Genomic DNA, 19094 nt, shown 5'->3' with positions numbered 1-19094 from the left:
GCCGCAAGCATCGCTGGAATGCCATAAGAACCGACCGGTGAGTCAACCTAGGAAAAGGGACACCATGGTGGCAGGTGAACATGTAACTTTAATGAATGCTGATTCAAAGGCCCTTTTGAATACCGATTTGAATGAAAGCAAGAAAGCAAACACTTTTGGAATACCGAATTGAAAGAAAGCAATTATTGTTGAATAGTGATCTGAATGAAACAGTGTTATGGAAATTCAAGTTATAAAGGAACTGTGTAATTTGAAAGAACAAGCATTGGCAAGAGCCATTTAGGGTATTAAGGGACTGTGTAACCAAAGAGAACAAGCATTGGCAAAAGCCATAGAAATATATGAAAGTACAACAAGTGAACAGTGGCATACCAAGAAATGGCACAGCATCAGGTGGATTTGAAATGAGAATAAACCAAGTAAAAATGTAGAGCTGAAACAGTGGAAAAGTGCTGACAAGGAAGAAGAGTCAAATCAGGTGTATCAGTTGCGTGATCTGTAATGGGCGGATCGTGTCGTCTGACAACTGCGCCAACACCAAGAACACCTACTCATGAAAAAGCCATTTAAATACCTGTAAAGAAGCTTGTAATTGAATATAAAGGAAAGGAAATGAGGTTTGAACTGACATTAAGGAATTGTACTTTGTGAAATTGGTGAAAGCTAACAAAACCAGAGGAGCTGGAAAGTAACACAAAGAATCGTGTTTTGGAAAGACTGAAAGAATTGAAGAATCGTGGGAAGGGAACTCCTTTGCATTGTAAACTATTATCAAGAGCTACGGGAAGCTCTGAACTTTTATGTGAACACTTCTCATTTTGACGCTGACATCCCTACACATTGTATACAAATAGATGTGAGGGCAAGCATAGGTTTTGGACACAGACATACTTTTACTTTGGACTTCCTGACACAGACTATCATTCGGTTTATTTAGGTAGGGAACTCCCACCTTAGTTTAGGGCAAGTTAGGCCTTTGTCCAACCTCTCTTTGATTGAATAAATGTTTATAGCCCAAACTTGAATTCCATTGTCTGTGTCTACTTCACAATGCCTTCAGAAAGGCAACAATTGTGATAGGGATATTGCAATGGGGTTTTGTGATTAAATTACTCCTGCTTTGCTACTGAAACAGCAGTGATCCCAATCATAAAGTTAAAACAGACACAGCCCGACAGAAATTCCTCCTTCACCTTTTGTGGTAATGTAGATCAAGGGCAGGCTATTCTCCTAGGAGTGTATTAAATGATACAAGTAGCAACCGAAACCAAAATAGTACAAAGACAACAACATAAAATAATGTTCAAAACCATTGTTCTATAAAAATATACATTAAACAACTAAAAATCCAGAGAACTAGAAGACACAAACAAAAACACATCCCCGCAGGCGAACTCTGAAAATGCAGAACTGGTACAAGATTCAATTCCGAGTACTTGGGTGATCAGGCAAGGACTACAGCAATGTAAACGAAAATGGATGGCAGTGGAGCAAGTACTTGCAGGTTTTGGTGGTAATGCCTGCCTATGGTGAGTGCTATTGATTTTAACAAATGAAACCTGGCAATGGTGCTAGTCCCTGGTCTTTAGGGCGATACCTGGTATGTTATAGCAATAACTGTTATGCTATACAAGTACCAAAGCATATTGTGGGATTACCTGACAAATGATGGCACCACCTGGGCATAAAGGGGATGGCAGTATTTTGGTGGTAGTCAGAATTATCATTATCGCTGTGGTGTCCGGCGGTATGGCTGCCAAATCATGAGTAGGCGGGAGTGCGCACCATCCATCGGCAGTAACGTTAATTCTGCTGGCAGAATTACCACTGAAAAACAACTCCACCTGTAAATCCATTGAAAATTGGTGGAATTACCATTACTGATGCACATTGGGTGCTAATTCCATCAGCAGAATTAACTCTGGCGGAAATAGCTGGAACGGGAAGTACTGCAGCGTCCATCTTTAAAAACACAATTCATGCAAAATCCACCTGAAAGGAGGGCCATCCCCCCATGGGAAAGCCCAATCATGTCAGAAGGGAAAGTCAACCGGACGTCCTAGAAATGAGAATTAGGAAACCCAAATTCACTGACCAACAGCTGACTGGCCTAGTGAAGCAGGTGGTGGCCCATTCTGATGAGTAGTATGGGTCACAACATCGCAAGACCACCCAGCAGCGGAAGAATGCCATCTGGGTGAAGATAAGGGACAAGGTGGTGGCTGTAGGTCATGTCCACGGGACTGTGAAGGCATGAGGAAGAGTTGGAACGACCTCAAGGCACGAGATTGCACACTCATATCCATCCACCGCTGGAAGACATCAGCCACAGACAAAGGAACCGTTAAGCCGCTGCAGCTGACCCCGTGGGATGAGACTGTCAGCAGCATCCTCCACATGGAGGGCCTGGAGGGTGTGGGTACAGCGGAGGCCAAAGCCAGCAGCCAGGGAGAACCCGGTGAGTACCTGAGTGAATGATGGGCCCATTGCAGAACAATAGCATGTTGACATACACAAACTTCCATGCATCCAGGCGACAGTAACCTCGACAATGCATGACCCATCTATGTGACATCGCAGGCCATCACTTCATGATTAATGGAATGTGTGAACCCCCTTATTAAACACCCACCAAGTCGGATGACGATGGCAAGATGTAGAACACAAGTACCATGGAACTGCAAGTAACAAGAACTGTCACCCATTTGTTTGACGCATCATCACCACCCCTTGCTGGCACACCAATCACCCATTAACAGACACATCAGACTGGTTCAAAAAACATTGCGCGTGTCAAGCAATGAACACCATTAGACATGTGCCTCAAACTGACAACAGACCAGTAGGAAAGCCTCCATGAAGACAGTGTCCCACCTAATGTGGGAAAAATGCCATCATCAAGGCCAAATCAAAATATTTCAATAGTAGAATTACCAACTCTAAATCCAGTTCCGGGAAAAACTTCAAAATCCTGAAGGAAATTGAAGGCAAGAGTGTTGATAACACTAATATCAAACAAGACTCTGCCTGGTGCCAAACAATCCGGGAGAAATGTTCTAACAACATTTGGGGCCACCAGGAGGCTATTCGCCCACAGCTACCAGGCACAAATGCCCTGATGCAACACAATCTGGCTTCTACTGCTCCATTCTCTGATCTTTAGACACCTGATTTCAACTTTAGACAATGTTCTGAAGCAGAGATCCTAAAAATAGTTACTAACCTAAAACATACATCACGTAAGGGGGATATTTGGCCATCAAATGTTCTTCAAGAATCTCTTGACTTGCTGTTACCATGGATCACCAGAATGGCAAATCTGTCCTTCAGTGATGGTGTGGTTCCTGCCTCTCTTAAAGAGGTTTGGGTTACTCCCCTCCTAAAGAAGAGCACTCTTGACCCTCTTCTATACAATAACTATTGGTAACTATCGGTACCAATAACTAACGTCCTGTTCCTGCTCAAGATCCTGGATAAAGTGGCCTATCTTAAATACCAGGATTTGCTGGAGAAGAATACCAACCTAGGCACCCACCAGTCCGGATTTAGAGCACAGCACGGGATAGAAATGGCCCTACTGGATCTTAAAACCACCTTGATGGACATAGTAGAGAGAGGACATCCAGCACTGTTGATACTACTTGATCTGTCTGCTTCCTTCAACCTGGTTGATCATGCCATTCTTTTCGACTGGTTGAGGGGCCTAGTACGCTACTCCAACCTGGCCTCTGACTGGATCACCTCCTTACTTGGCCCTCGAGTCCCCAGAGTAGCTTTTGGGGAAGCACAATCTCTTCCTAGCATCATCAGTGCTAGTGTCCCACAGGGATCTTGTATATCTCCCTCTGTCTTCAATGTCTATATAAGACCTTTGCTGGATTTGCTCGACCGCCTGGGTGTCCAGTACACCAACTATGCAGATGACACCCAGGTGGTCATCGAATTGTCAGGCAACTATGCACAGGACTCTGTAACCGTGAACCAGGTGTATGCTGTAATCCATTCCTGGATGGTTGCAAATTATTTGTCTCTGAATGAAAACAAAACAGAGCTCGTCATTGTGGCCACTTGGTAAGGGCTTAAAAATGTGACATCATGTATATGTCATGATTGCTGCCCCTCATGTCCCCAGCCCTCCAAGATGTCAGGCTGGAGCCAGGCCACAATCACCTCCACGGCCCTCAAGGGCCTCTCCATCCCTCCAAAGACCCACTTGGAGTCAGACTTGGCGCTTGTGGCACCAGACTCACTCACTCCCATAGGATAACATTGGGGATTGGACTTGAAGTGCATTGATGGGGACAAGATGGATGACCCACATATTTCGGTTCCCAGAAATGCATGTGCAGTCTAGTCTTTTGGGTGTGGTTCAGCCCTGAGACACCTGGGATACCCAGAGACTATTTAAGCCACGCCCAGGCTGAGAAACATGCTTTGCGTTTTCTGCACCTGCAGCGTGACACTCACCGTGTTTGGATCGGTCCCCAGTAGACCTGCATCTTTCTTCTGCGCTCAGCTTCTGCAAGAACAAGAACACCGTTAGGAACCGCCTTACCTTGCAGCGCTTCTGCCCATCATTCATCGCTCCTTCTGTTCTGCGGGCATCTTCGGCGGTGTCATTCTCATCCCGGCACGCCGCTTCCTAAGGAAAAGGGAAAAGAACAGAAAAAAGGCATTAGTAAGCATTCAGCAAATCTTCGCTTATTTTTAAAGACTGTACGAGCTTCAAACGCTTACCTGAATCCCAGCCGCTCTGGGGGAACTCTGTCTCCGGAACTCCTCATCCATCTCCAGGTTAGCGTGGAAACATCTAGAGGTGCCGCATACCGCGCTTACTCACCACATTTCTTCTTCATAACCGGCATCCACGCTGAAAACGTCGCGGCACCTAAAAGACACAGAAAAAGAACTCAGTTCAATACAAATACGAAAGGGTCGCATCACGCATCGTGCTCTCACTCACCTTCAGCGCTACACATCTCAGCAGCACGTCGTCATCCCCGGATGCCGGCCCTCATCGAAGGAAGGAAAGGAACAAAGTTAGAGAACTGTTCAAAAGGCTCATTATACTTACCTGTCGGACTCTTGCCAGTGAAGTAACTAGGCAGCAACGAGCCTGCATCAATCAACGCGTCCCTGCGCTAAAAGCAGGACGGAGAGCACACTTTCCTAGAAAACAAGGTGAGCTGTGGATCAAAGGGAAGAGTTGGACCACGGGGAAGAAGGGGTTCAAGCACACAGAGAATATAGGCAGTTAAACTCTACCAATCCTGTTTTTCAGGCCCAGTCTCCAGTCGAGTAGACTCCAGGGAAGGGTTTGAGGTCATAAGAGGTCAGAAAGGCTGAGTGACGTCCCTGTGGATACCAGGTGAGCGTTACAGTATAAGAGCCTTGACATCGCAAACAACCAGATTATGGTCATGGATTGCCTTAAAACCTTGGGTGTCCATATGGATGCTGAATTGAGTATGAAGTCTCACGTGTCACATAATAGATTATTTTGTGGTTACGTGGTTGGACGTCTTAATCAAATCAGGCCTTTTATCTCAGTCACTAATAGATCTGTCCTGGCGCCTGCCTTAGTGAACTTGAGACTTGACCATTATCACAGTCTTTTAATTGGGACAATACAGGGGCAGATTTTGGTCTTCTCAAACAAGATCACATCTCAGACTCTCAAAGGACTCTGCATTGGCTGCCTGTTAGGCAAAGGATCATTCATAAACTTTTGGCCCTGCCCTACAAATGCTGGACCTCCATTGCTCCTGCATATCTCTCAGAACGTTTAGTTGTTGATCACCCCTCCAGACATCTCCGCTCCCACGATAAACAAATTCCAACAACCACAGTTCAGGCTAGCTAAATTTGGGGGCGCTCGTTTTTTTTTAGACGCCCCCAAAAAATGGAATGCCCTCCCTTTGGCTGTGAGAACATCCAACTGCTTACTTGTTTAACTTTAAGCTAGGCTAAACCAGTTATATACTGTTGGTCTCCTCTCCCTTCTCTTTGACTCTGGCTTTCTTGGTTTATGTTTTGTCTGTCTTGATGTGCGCCCTGAGGCCCACAGGCATGTGGTGCGTTAAAAGAAATAAATAATAATAATAATAATGTCGCTGTTACACCACCACAACTAGTATGGCCCCCTCAGTGGACACTACAACAGGATAAGCAAGCAACATTCATCCTGCCCTACATCGGCACAGGTGACTCTGTACGTCAATGATGCACATGACTCCACGGTCCAAGCAAAGCACAGGTCCCGCACTGACCATATGCACGCACATCACTCACTCAAGGCAGTAAACCTCAATACTGTCTGCTATCTGAAGTATGCCCCCTGTGAAGGCAACATGAAGTAGACACACCAAAACAGATTCAACATTGTTTCTCAAACATTTTATTAACTTAGAAGACAGGATGCCTAACTTGCCCAATGCTAAGGTGGGATTTCGCTACCTAAAGTAAACTAAGGATAGTCTGTGTCAGGAAGTCCAAATCAAATATCTGTGTCCAAAACCTATATTTGCCCTTTGAACTAACTGTAAACAAGGTGCAGAGATGTCAGCATAAAAATGAATAGTGGTCAAAGGAAAGTTCAGAGGTTCTTCCAGCTCTTGGCTTTTGTTCAGCTTCCCCTTCAAAACAATTCACAAGGTTGCGGGGTAGCCTTCCCAGAGAGTTCGCATTTTCCAGCTTAAAAAAAACAACACAGTTCCTTGGGACACTTCCCAGTTCTTTTGATATCAGTACTTTTCACCCGTTCACATAGGCAGTTCTGTTTCTTGACTTCAAAATCACATACAAGGTTGTTGAAAAGCACAAGCTTCTTTATGGATACATTCATTTGCTGTTCCTTTACAGGAGGCACTCAGTCTAGGCACAGTTGTCAGACCACACAGTCCACCCATTACACGTCACACAACCACCACCCCTTCTTGGCTGCTTCCAACAACAATTGGCCACTGCTTTCCTTTGGCAGTGAAGCGTGGTTCTTTCATCAGTGTCACACTTTTCTAACACTTTACCGTGGCTTGGTTGGCCATCATGCACTTTGTTGCACTTCTCTGTATTCCGCTGGCTCTTGCCAATACAGGTTTCCTCTTAACTTGCAGTTTCTTATACTCTTTTAGCTTTAGCCAATACTTGGTTTCTCATCTCCTACCCTTCTTGGTATTCTCTTGGCTTTGCCAATACTTGTGTTTCATACAATACGTTCCGTGGCATCTGCTACATGGTCCACTTTGCTTTCACTCCATTCACGAGTGCTCAACTTGCTTTTTACTCTGTGCGGCATTTAAAAAGTGCTTACAATAACTTTCAGTTCGTTCGGCATTCAAAAGTACTTGTTTTTGGCATTCAAAAGTACTTGCAATACCTTCAAGTTCATTTGGTATACAAAGGGACTTTGTTACAGGTTCCCAGAGTGCCCCATTATGTGTTTTCCTTGTTTCCATTCACAGGTTGCACACGGCAGCTCCCTTCTGCTTGTTGTCCTTCGCAACGGGCATCTCAATGTGCCTCGTTCCGTTTGCCGGCTTCCCCGGGCTTTGCCTTTCCCTTGCAGCAGCCACAGAGAGATCCCGCTCCTTCTCCTGGTAACCCACAGCGGCTGGGGTCCTTGGGAGGGCCACAGCTCCAGCTGCGCGTACCCGATAAGGACGGTAGCAGGACCTCCAGATCCTCTCACAACCGAACTCAGGCTCTGCGTCTCTATCCTGCTTGACACGTCTCCTGGCTCCTGGGTCTCTAGCTCCCTTCTCTCCAGCCCGTTCCTCTCTGTTCTATGCAGCATGGATTTTTATATCCGTTAGGAGTGTCAAGTGACCTCAGGTGTGGGTCATTAAGTCCAATTGCCTGACTATGGCGAAATCCATTAGGTGGACCTGCCTGGTTGTTCCACCTGTATAGTCATCTATAGTCCTCTTCTTCGTCTCGGTGCCAGAGTGATGTTTGGGGATTTCTGAATTAATAAAGGAAGTCTGTATAACTTTGTTGTCTCCTCCTCGTCGTGGTACTCGACTGATGTGTGTCTGTATAAACAATATAGGGCTGATGTGTGTTTGTCTCAACCAAATGAGGATGGGTCTTCATAGTTGCTCTCTTCCTCGTCCCAGTGTTGAGGTAGTGTTTCTGTGGGACAGTCTGGAGGGAAGAAAAGTGAAAGGGTTGACAGTAGCCTACAAAGTCTTGGGGGATAGAGGGCTCATTCTGAGAAGGGAATGGGGATACCATGTCTCACCCAAGGACGTCCTCTACCCACTCCCTAATTTCCCTCGACCCAGGTGATGCTCCCTCGCATATCGACCCCCAGGGTCAGGATCCAAAAGCGATGGCCTTTCCCTGGCCACCTGAGAGGAGGATACAGGGGGGAAAAGAAGTGAGGACGCCCTCAGGTACCTCACACCCCCTTCAGCCCTAGTACCATGTGTGTGTTAATGTACACTGATATGTCACTGTCCCTCAGTATCATGGCATCATGTGTAGCAGCAGGGAATCGGTGAGGTTAGCATTACATGTCATCTGTATATTCATGGCCACTTAGGAAGTGCTATTCCAACATGATCATCACGCCAAAAACCGAAAAGCCCGCGCTGGAGGATCTAGCTTCCCCACCCTGCCAGCCACCCACTGGAATGCACTTCCCTTTCACCTAAGAATGATAGACTCTCATCAAGCCTTCCGGAAAGCCATCAAAACCAAACGCTTTATCTAGAGACTTATTCTCTTCATGTAGGCTGTATACCTAACCATTGTTTATATGCTTCTGCCTGTAACCTTGTTTTTCTCTGTATCGCACACTGTCTATGCCTTCCGTAACTAAGAGACATCTGTAACCTTAATCAAAAGTTCTTACATATTCCTGTAACAGCGCCTCGATGCCCACGGGCTGCAGGTGTGCTTAACAAATGCAAATAAAGAAATAAATAAATAAAATTATTTTTTATTTTTTTATTGCATCAATCAGTTTCCAGAAAAAACTTTAAATGCAGATACAAACTCAACACAAGAAAAGAATAAATGTAAAATGCAACGACTATATAGGGAGGAAAGGAAGATCAGAGAATTCTACATGTCCAACATCGAAAAAATCTCTCTGACAAAGTTCAGTAAGGCCAAGGTTAAAGATACCTTTCCTCCCCATCTTAAAATGGACCACCTCTCCTGAGGAAGTTTAAGGTCAGGATTCTCAAAGTGCTTCCCCAGCCATTTTTCTCTGTAGACTGAAGAGTCTCTACCTCCTGGCCACAGCAGCGACACACGACAATCCGATCTTCTCTCTTTTTGATCCTTCTTCCCAATACCTCCCTCGTGGGGAGGAGGTTTAGGCGGAATCTCAGAAAGGACTGTCTTTCCATGTGAGAGGGGAATTTATCTAAGTATGGAAGCACTGTACCTCGGCTATAGTGTTCCTCCTTCCCCACAGATATAGACGGAAGAGCACTAAGCCTATCCATCGTGGCAATCCAGTCCCAGTCTAGAAGTTTTTCTTTACCTTAAGTGGGTGTTGCATTAAACTGTCTGTGCTTTGAGCAATCGTGTCCAAAATGCCTTTACAGGTTGGCTGCCATGCGTTTAAGGCTGGAATCGATCCACCAGACAGGGCTTCATTTATGGCCCGAAATCCACTTCTTTCCAGAGGGTCCAGGCATTTGCTGTAAAGAGTTGGCGATTTCCAAACCATTTCAATGTAAAGTGAGGTTAACCCCAGTTATTTTCTCACACATTCAATGGGAAGGGATGAAGGTAGTCTCAGAACTTTTTTCCAAAAAGGCTTTCCAACAAGCGCCAAACCTCTGGAGTAAGAAAAAAATTGGCCTCAGCCGCATAGGTCAGGACAGGGGATACTTTTAGTTTGTAGAAATCCATAATTGGTCGAAGTGAAAAGGAACAATAGCGTTGCTTGATTAGAAGAGCTTGAGAAGCCAAGTTCTCAACTTTGCTTCTCAACCTAGCGACTCCTGGCTCGTCACGGATACTGTCATTTAGGGTGATTCCCAGATAGACCATTGAAGAGACCACAGGAACAACTTCACCTGTTAAATACCATCTAAATTCTTTCGCTTTTTTCGATGTACCCAGGGCCAAAATTTTCGATTTTTTGGGATTGATTCTGAGGCCATTCAGGTCAAGTGCTTTCAACTGTCTCTGCAGACCTATCGCAGTCTGGTCCAGTAAAAGAAGATCGCCAGCGAACAACAACCTGCCCACTGGAGTCCTCGCAATCGTAGGTGGAAAACTTCTTACTGCTTCAAAGGCTTCCTGCATATCAGATATGAATAGGAAAAAACAGCAGCCAAACGGCACCCCTGTTTCAACCCATTGTTAGAGAGGACACTGTTGGAGAGAGTTCCTTTTCTGTCCAATCTAATTCTGAGCGTTGTTCCACTGTGAAGGGCCTCCAAGGGTTCTCTCAGATTGTTAGGACATCCCCATTTCCTCAATTTTGACCACAACAGGCTACGGTCAACGGAATCGAATGCCTGTTCAAGGTCTATGGACGCAATGTAGATGGTTTTGTATTTTCTTTCCTTGATCATGCATTTAAGTATGTTTATGAGTAAGATGTTCAAGGATGTGCCAATACTTTTGCGAAAGCCCGACTGCCAAGGATCTTGGTGTAGAGTCAGCCGACTCCAGTCATTCAAATGTCTCAGGACCACCGCAGCAAAAGAATTTCCCACGACGTCTAAGAGTGCGATTGGCCTATAGTTCGCGGGGTTGGACCGGTCGCCCTTCTTGAAGATCGGTACGATTTTTGACTTGGTCCAAGATTGGGGAATCTTTTTGAGAGACTTTATATCGTTGAACAGGGTTGTCATGAATAGTGCCCATTTCTCTGGGTCACTCTTGGGGATGTCATTTGTGAGACCATCAGGCCCAGCGGCCCTTGAGGAATTTGAGCTGTTGATAAGATCTACAATGTCCTGTTTTTCAAATTTGAGGTCCCAGGGTTTATCAGAAGATAGGTGTTTTTGTGGTACACAGGTTATCCCCCTAGAGTAGAGTTTCACGAAGTGATCCTCCCAGACCGTTGCAGGTATTGGATTACCAGTTTCTGACTTGACAGGCATGGATATGTCATTTACCAATTTCCAAATACCTGAGATGTTTTTACTGGTGACTAAATATATCATCTTCTGGCTGTCTTGTTGCGCCAACAAGTGTTTGTGTTGGGTGAGCCAATTTCTGTAGGTGTTTCTGATTTTCTTATACAAAGTTAAGTCTTCTGGTGACTTTGAAGTTTTAAATCGCCTCCTGGCCCTACGAACGTTCCTTTTTTTGGCTGCAACTTGGTGGTCGTAGGTGTGTCTGATGGTTGAAAAACCACCATTTGCAGCCTCCTTCGTACGGAATACCTTTAATACATCACTGTAATCGATGAGATTTGTGGTGAGATCTTGGTGGTCCGATTTTAACTTCATTAGAGTGTCCAGTACCAGGCCTAGGTCTTTTCTGTTAATTCTAAGCCTGTTGCCACCCGGAACCAATTCCAGGTGGTGATCTGGTAAGTGTGTATCTGGTAAAACGTGATGAGTGTCCCAGTCCTCACTTACAAGTTCCAAGATGTTGTGGTCACTCTATTCTGTTTGAACCACTGTCAACGATGTTAACTTTCCCATCAGTTGCTCTGTAGCAAAACAATAGTCCAACATACTGCATTTGTTAGCTCGTTTCCAGGTTGGAGCTGCGGGTTGGTCACCCCGCAGACTGCCATTGATCATCAGGATCTTTCTATTTATAAGCTCTTTTTCGAGTTCTACCCCTCTTAACATGTTCTTCGTGTGTAACAAGGGGAGGATCTCAATTTTACTCCCCAATTTGTCGAAGCATTCCATGTTGAAATCACCACAGAGGAGGACCTCAAGTTTGGGACACATGATCCTGGCGTCATCGATGGCTTTAAGGAGCATTTCCTTGAAGTTATCCTCTAATGTTTCTGAGGGTCTCCAATAGACATTGCATACGAGCAGCTTCTGTTCCGGTGATGCATCCAAACCCTTGGAGGATATTTTGATAGTGGTCGGTTGTATCCACGAGTTTTGGTTTATGGATGAAAGCACTTTTAAGCCACTTGATCGCTTTATGCCAAATAATAGGCCCGAACTTGGTCTTCCTTTAGGACCCTTTACAGCAGGGTTTAGAAAGAGTTCAAACCCATCGAGGAGAGGTAGATCAAACAACCATGTTTCTTGGAGGCAGAATAAATCGTATAAGGTTAAGTCTACTGCTTGGTTCCCCAGCAAGTGTGCAAACCCCCTAGTGTTCCAACTCATTATGATTTTTCCTTGCCCTATTGGGAGAGTAGTTTGTTGAACACTAGGCGTGTCTAGCTGGCATTATGATTTAGCAGCAATGAACCACGCCAGCCAACTCCAGTCCTCCTGACTATTCCCAGAGGACTCCTCAGACTTATCCGAGAGAGTACATGTTGAGGCCCCACGAGTATCAACTTGTGTGTTACCCTGGGCCCTTTGCGTAGTCTGCACTACGCGAACCAGATCAGGTTCAGGTGTAGGATTCCTTACACTTCTTACAATCCGTTCCCTGTCGTTGGTGCCTTCATGCTGAGTGCGCTGGGCCTCCTCCAACTCCCTGAGCAGGAACCCACAAAGATTGAGTTTAGGGCCGAGATTTAGGAGTGCACATCTAGTCTTCCATTTGCCCATGTGCAGGTTCACGCTGTCATGGCGCTGATCATTATGAAACTCAATCCATTCGATGACCTTAGATTTTAGTTGATCGGATGAGTTTAGGGAGTACAGAAGTCTCATCACATTTGCCCGATTCATGGTCAGGTTATCTTCATAGCCCAATGTTCTCTCCAATAACAGTTTAAAGGGACCCGTAGAGATCTTTATCTCAGACCCCTTATCAACGTTTTCATCTTTGGGCTCGGATGGTATCTCCATGTTAGGGTTTTGTGCCCAAGTCACTGTTCTTCTCGTACCTTTTAGCAGCCCACTTTGAGAGCTACTACTTTTTCCATTGTCCTTGTTCTTCAGTGCCAATGTGTTTCTCTTGCTTTCCAGGGTTTTGAAGTCCAAATTCCCAATGGGACCCCCTTCCACCCTGTCCTGATCCAGAGAGTGGTCCAAAATTTCTCTTGGGTTATGGACTCTAGATTTCCACAGAGATTTCTTATTTGTGGCCACTTCTGGTATGGTCGAGTTTACTCGTAGAGGGATAATGGGGACCGCCAATACAACCTCACAGTCTTTAGACTTCTGTTTGGCCCCAACCGATTTTTGGTCAACTTTATTCGGCTTGATGTTTTCTAATGAATCATCTTCCTCGGCAGAGCTTATGGTTACAGATGAGGCTGTCCCCACTTCCTCAGCACAGGAATCAATCGTGTCTGTGTAGATGGATAAGTCCATGAGTGAGTTGTCACCATCATCACTCGACCTCTCGTTGTCTGAATTGCCCTCCATTCCTTCTGTAGGCGCCTTAGTTAATTTCGTCGGAACTCCCCCTGGGTTATTAATGTACCACTGATGAATTAACAGTTTTTCGGGTAGCACCAACTTTCTAGGTAGTGTGAGCCGAATCGCAGCTCTAGTGCGAATCGAAGCTTTCCGTGTATTAGAATTCTCAAGCGGCAAAGTTTTTTTTTGCACAGGAATGGTTTTTCCACACTTTTTCCCTCCCTTTTTATTGACTTCTAGTTTATCACCCTCCCGTGTGGCCTGGCTCTTCTTAGGTTTATTAAACAGATCAAACAGTTTGATAGTTGAATTTGCCACGCACATTCCTGATGGCACAGTTCTAGCCGCTGGCGCGGTTTGCCTTGCGTCTTTAACAGAGCTGCCCCCCACCACCACTGTGGGGGCAACTAACAGCATGGTTTGATCGGTGTTAGTTGATTTGTCCGTGTAACTAAGTGAAGTTGGAGTTGATTCAAGACCCTTACCAGCAGGAGCAGATCTTGGGTCTGAAGACTTTGCTGGAATAGCCAAAACAACCGGGACACACTCCACTCCCATTGTTGAGGGGATTGGCTTCTCGGACCTTCTTGTTTCTTTTTCCTTTATGATTGGTTCAATGATACTCTTTAGTATTTGGACAGTCTGGTCAGCATTGCCATCCAATTTAGACTGTATCGCAGAAACAAACCCTTCTATGAAGATCATTTTTGAATATAGCATTGCTATAGTGGTGGTGTGATCCCGGAGCTGTTCATTTTGTGACTCTATTAATTTCATAAAAGGAGCCATGACAAGGGCAAAAGCTGTAATCATTGCAGAGTCAATTTGGGGGTCCTTTTTAGAGGGTCCCTCCACCTGAGTTGTTGCCAACACCGTCAGAAGATCTTCGTCCGTAGGAGAAAGTTGTTGTCTAAATCGTTTACTGGGGAAGGGGGCTTGCTGTGGAAAGACCCCTTTGTGTGATCTTGGGGAGAGGAACCTAAATTGAGAATTGTTTGTTCGAGGGGGTTTCCCCCCCTTTTGGTGAGTTAAATAGTCGTTAGTGCCCGAGACTAGCCGTCTGTAGTCCTTTTGATCGGAGGGCGGCCACGGGGTTGTAAAACCGGTAATATCCGACTGTATGTGATCCTTTTTAGAATGGAGATCTTTATTCACATCCAGTTTGGTATGGCTAGATTGGGTAGTGATGCCAAATGGTTTCCAACCCAGCGTAGACCCTTGTGTACAGCCCTGAGGGTCATTGCTCTGGTTTTCTGGGCCAAAAACAAAAAAGTCCGAAGCAGAAGAGATAGTAGATTTGAAATTAAAGTTCAAGCCTTCAATTACCGGTATAGGCAATATGTGAGTGAGGCTTGAAGTACTCTGGGGTAACAAGCTCGGAAGGGCCTATTTGGGTTGCTCCAGCAAGAGTTCAGTTTTCCTCGCTTCCTTACCTGGGCCTGAGACTTCCTTATCCTCCCCTTGAATGTTGATCCCAGTATTATCAGTCACTGGTGAAGGCAGCGGTAAGGCTTCCCGGTTTGTCTGGCTTAGGCCTTCCCCCCTCCCTTCGATCAGTTCAGCTGTGGCTTGCACAATGTTTTCAGATGATGCCGTTTCACAAGTAATGGCCACTTCAGGATAAAAGTCACGGTCTGGCCTATCCGACTTTGTTTGTGGGACAGGGCTTGCCTCCATTACAAGTGTTCCGTCTACAATTTAGGGGACTCAGGACCCAAGAAGGTAAGGGCTTACTAGCTGGAATTTGTCAAGAGATTAAGAAGCAGAGTGATCCCGTGATTCCCCGGTTTCCACGGGTCTTCCTTGGTTGTGTCACAGTAGTGTGTGCTCCTGATTGAGCAACTGGGATCAAAGGGCCTAGCCCCGAAGTCTCCCGCTGCTCGTTGATTGTAGACACACGAAGTCCAAGATAATACAAATATACACGAATGCCCAGTTTATATGTTAGATCTCAAGTCCTGTCTTTTACTAATGCAGATGGCGGTACTAAGATGCAGAACAATGACTGTGCACTATCAGTACTTACAGGGATCGGTCCGCCTCCAGCGCCAAACAGCCGCACAACAGCCAAAGGGCTTGTCTCCTATGGGCTTAACGCCGGGAGGATGGATGGCTCGGCATTTTAATGAATCTGAGGTTACGTGATACGTCACGTGTGCCGCACAAGCCCCGCCTCCTCCAGGAAGCACAGGCACAGGCACCAGCAAGAGCCCCTTCACGGCGCGCAGTGCAGGTAATCCGGGAAGAAAAAGGTTTGTTTTTTAAAGGCACAAGTAAGTTCAGCAAATGCTGCAGCGTACGCCCTTCGGGTGGATGGCTCAGCTTTTTAATGAATCCGAGGTCACGTGATACGTCACGTGTGACGCACAAGCCCCGCCTCCTCCAGGAAGCACAGGCACCAGCAAGAGCCCCTTCATGGCTCGCAGTGCAGGTAATCCGGGAAGAAAAACGTTTGTTTTATAAAGGCACAAGTAAGTTCAGCAAATGCTGCATTCTGAGAAGGGAATGGGGGATACCATGTCTCACCGAAGGACGTCCTCTACCCACTCCCTAATTTCCCTCGACCCAGGTGATGCTCCCTCGCATATCGACCCCCAGGGTCAGGATCCAAAAGCGATGGCCTTTCCCTGGCCACCTGAGAGGAGGATATAGGGGGGAAAAGAAGTGAGGACGCCCTCAGGTTCCTCACACCCCCTTCAGCCCTAGTACCGTGTGTGTTAATGTACACTGATATGTCATTGTCCCTCAGTATCATGGCATCATGTGTGGCACCAGGGAATCGGTGAGGTTAGCATTACTTGTCATCTGTATATTCATGGCCACTCAGGAAGTGCTATTCCAACATGATCGTCACGCCCAAAACCCGAAAAGCCAGCGCTGGAGGATCTAGCTTCCCCACCCTGGCAGCCAACCACTGGAATGCACTTCCCTTTCACCTAAGAATGATAGACTCTCATCAAGCCTTCCGGAAAGCCATCAAAACCAAACTCTTTATCTAGAGACTTATTCTCTTCATGTAGACTGTATACCTAACCATTGTTTATATGCTTCTGCCTGTAACCTTGTTTTTCTCTGTATCGCACACTGTCTATGCCTTCCGTAACTAAGAGACATCTGTAACCTTAATCAAAAGTTCTTACATATTCCTGTAACAGCGACTCGATGCCCACGGGCTGCAGGTGTGCTTAACAAATGCAAATAAATAAATAAATAAATAAATAAATGGAATGGAACTGTTTCTTGTTCCGGTATGCCTGCTCAAGTACCTGTCTGGCCACTAATGCCACGTGTACAATCCAGTGGTGCAACAGTGTTGGGGAACTGGGCAATAGCGTAAAAACATGCTGTGGATGCGTGCCTCTGTGGTGCCTGTCTCTTTCCCTGATGGGCCTTTCATGCAGCTGAATTTCAATTAATAGTAGCAGGTTGTGCATCCCATGGTATACATCTAGTTGTTTCTGCATGTTACTTGGATGTGTGTTTGGGGAAGGTGTGGGCCTTATGTATTCCCCCTGAGTGAATTGGTGCACTTGTGGCTTGATATCCGTAACCTGTATGCATTTACCTCCACCTCTTAGGTTACCTCCACCTGTTAGGTGGAGGTAACTGAACTATGTTCTGGGCTGAATTACAACTGAGTTTTGGCGGTAATTCAGATGTATTTACAGTTGTAATACAGTGGAAATACCATTGATGTTTCTAGCAGTAATTCCGTCGGCAGAATTAGCAACAGCCCTAATTCAGCCGAGTCTCGCCGGAAATTCTGCTGGAAGTAATTCTGACAGTGTAATTAGTGCCAATTTATTGGAAAGCGTAATTCTGTTACTGCCACTTTTTTCATTTACCGCTGAACTCATGAAGCCCATAATGTAATTGCCTGAAAAAGGCCTATACAGTGGCCATGCATTAGCCAAAACCTTTTACGTCTGTTTCGTGTTGATATCCGATAAAAGAACATTGGCAGTCCTCTCTGCTTCAAGAGCAGTTTTGTGGACACAAATATGTATGAAGAGTAAAGTGGAAAAATAAACCCCAGCTAAGATAGCACCAGTGTGGGCTATCACACCTCTTTCCTGCCTGAAAGCTCTTTAACCTACATAAATGCGGCCAAATATATGGTCTTTGAGCCAGATCAAGCAGCGGAAGCCCCTTCCTGCTACACTCCACAACAGTGCATATTACAGAGGAATGTGCTCTGACAGAGGAGATCGGACAAGGCCCCTTGGCTGCAAATGATTCGGCTTCATGGCTCATTCTCTGAAGAATATCAGAGATGCAAATCACCACTGTACTAAAAGCAAACCAGCATACAATAATGGTCAATTAAAGCAAGCACACATTGATATGCCAGAATGTACCCAATAAAATAAATACAAATTGCAAATGTGAAAGTAAACAATACCGTAATACTATATAAATATATATAGATAGAGAGCGAGCACGTTTTATTAGTTGTTCTCTTAACTTAAGCTGGTCACATGAAGTATGGGAAAAAAGATAACATGCTATTCCGCTAATGGGAAACTTACCATCTTCTCCTCATATTCAGGATCAACTTCTTTTTCAGGGCATGTTACCTTCGGTGGGAGTTTGAGATGAAATGGAGGATCATCTTTCTGCAATTCAAACATATGTATTTATGTATTTATTGGTCATTTGTAATGCACCTACAAACAAGTGTTTTGGGGCACATGCATAGCATAAAACAAGTCACTAGAAGATCGCAGTACAACCGATCTTTGCTCAGAAACCATAAAAAGAGGTGTCAAATCTAGACTCTTTTTGAAATACGGGTTCACTTTACATGCAAACACTCACTGAATTAGGAAAACATTAAAATGTCTGCCGCATTTTAAAAACAATGGAAAATGAAGAGGCCACAGTTAACCATGGTTAGACTGCGATGTGGAGTCTGAACCCAAAGTAAAGACGGTCGTTTCAAGGATGGAGTGAAGATTTAAGACAACAAGCTTGCATGACCCGTAAATACGGATCTGCAGGGATGGGGCAATCTGAACAAATGATGAAAAAAGGCAGGCCCGGCTCCAGGAATTTTCATCTGGGTGGGCCAGGTTTGTGAACAGGGGGGCCCAAATACCACATTGTGTGGGTCTAGGAGAACCCTAAAACGTGCTGAGGTTGATCCAGATTTCCTAGATCTGTGATCCAGCTTAAAAGTATACATTTGCACCCCTCTATAGAAAACAGTACAGAGCAAGAGAGAAACAAGGAATATAGTGTTGCAACATTAATCTACCTATCTTCCCTTCCCATCTGCTCTCCCCTTTCTATTATATGCAATCACCTCCAGGGACCTTCCTACAGCTCTCCACTCCCACCAGACGCCAGCATGTCTTTCTTGGCCCGGCTGGAGAAAATCGGATGCCTCCTCCTCCTCTGAGACGGCTAAGCAGTGAGGTCCCCAGTCCTTGGGCCATCTCAGATGGTGTTCACCCAACAATGCCTTCCTGAACACTGTGGCTACTCCCAGCAGGCCCCACAGGAGGTGCTTATGGTCCCTTCATCTTGTTGTGAAAGGTAGGACCCCCCCTCACCCAAAATACTGAACCCATGAATAAGAGATTTTGGTTCTTACAAAATTACATTTTAAACAAAGTTGTATTTTTGTTTGCATTTTTGCAATGCATTTTAATTGAGTTGAGGGTG

At 45.4% G+C, this 19094-nt stretch overlaps 1 protein-coding gene across 3 annotated transcripts in view; it reads right to left on the bottom strand.

Annotated features, from left to right (window-relative positions):
• The window catches only part of LOC138480867 (probable global transcription activator SNF2L1), a 1964402-nt gene that overhangs the window by 1706735 nt on the left and 238573 nt on the right, over nt 1-19094 (bottom strand). For all 3 annotated transcript variants that reach the window (XM_069612650.1, XM_069612651.1, XM_069612652.1), the window contains exon 2: nt 17957-18043. In XM_069612650.1, the coding sequence (XP_069468751.1) occupies nt 17957-18043 (87 nt within the window). The remainder of the gene's footprint in view (nt 1-17956; nt 18044-19094) is intronic.

This window comes from Ambystoma mexicanum, chromosome 5p, assembly GCF_040938575.1.
Source record: "Ambystoma mexicanum isolate Mex_15411 chromosome 5p, UKY_AmexF1_1, whole genome shotgun sequence".
Classification (NCBI taxonomy): Eukaryota; Metazoa; Chordata; class Amphibia; order Caudata; family Ambystomatidae; genus Ambystoma; species Ambystoma mexicanum.
Note: the sequence above shows the minus strand (reverse complement) of the source record. Positions and strands in the feature narration are given on the sequence as shown.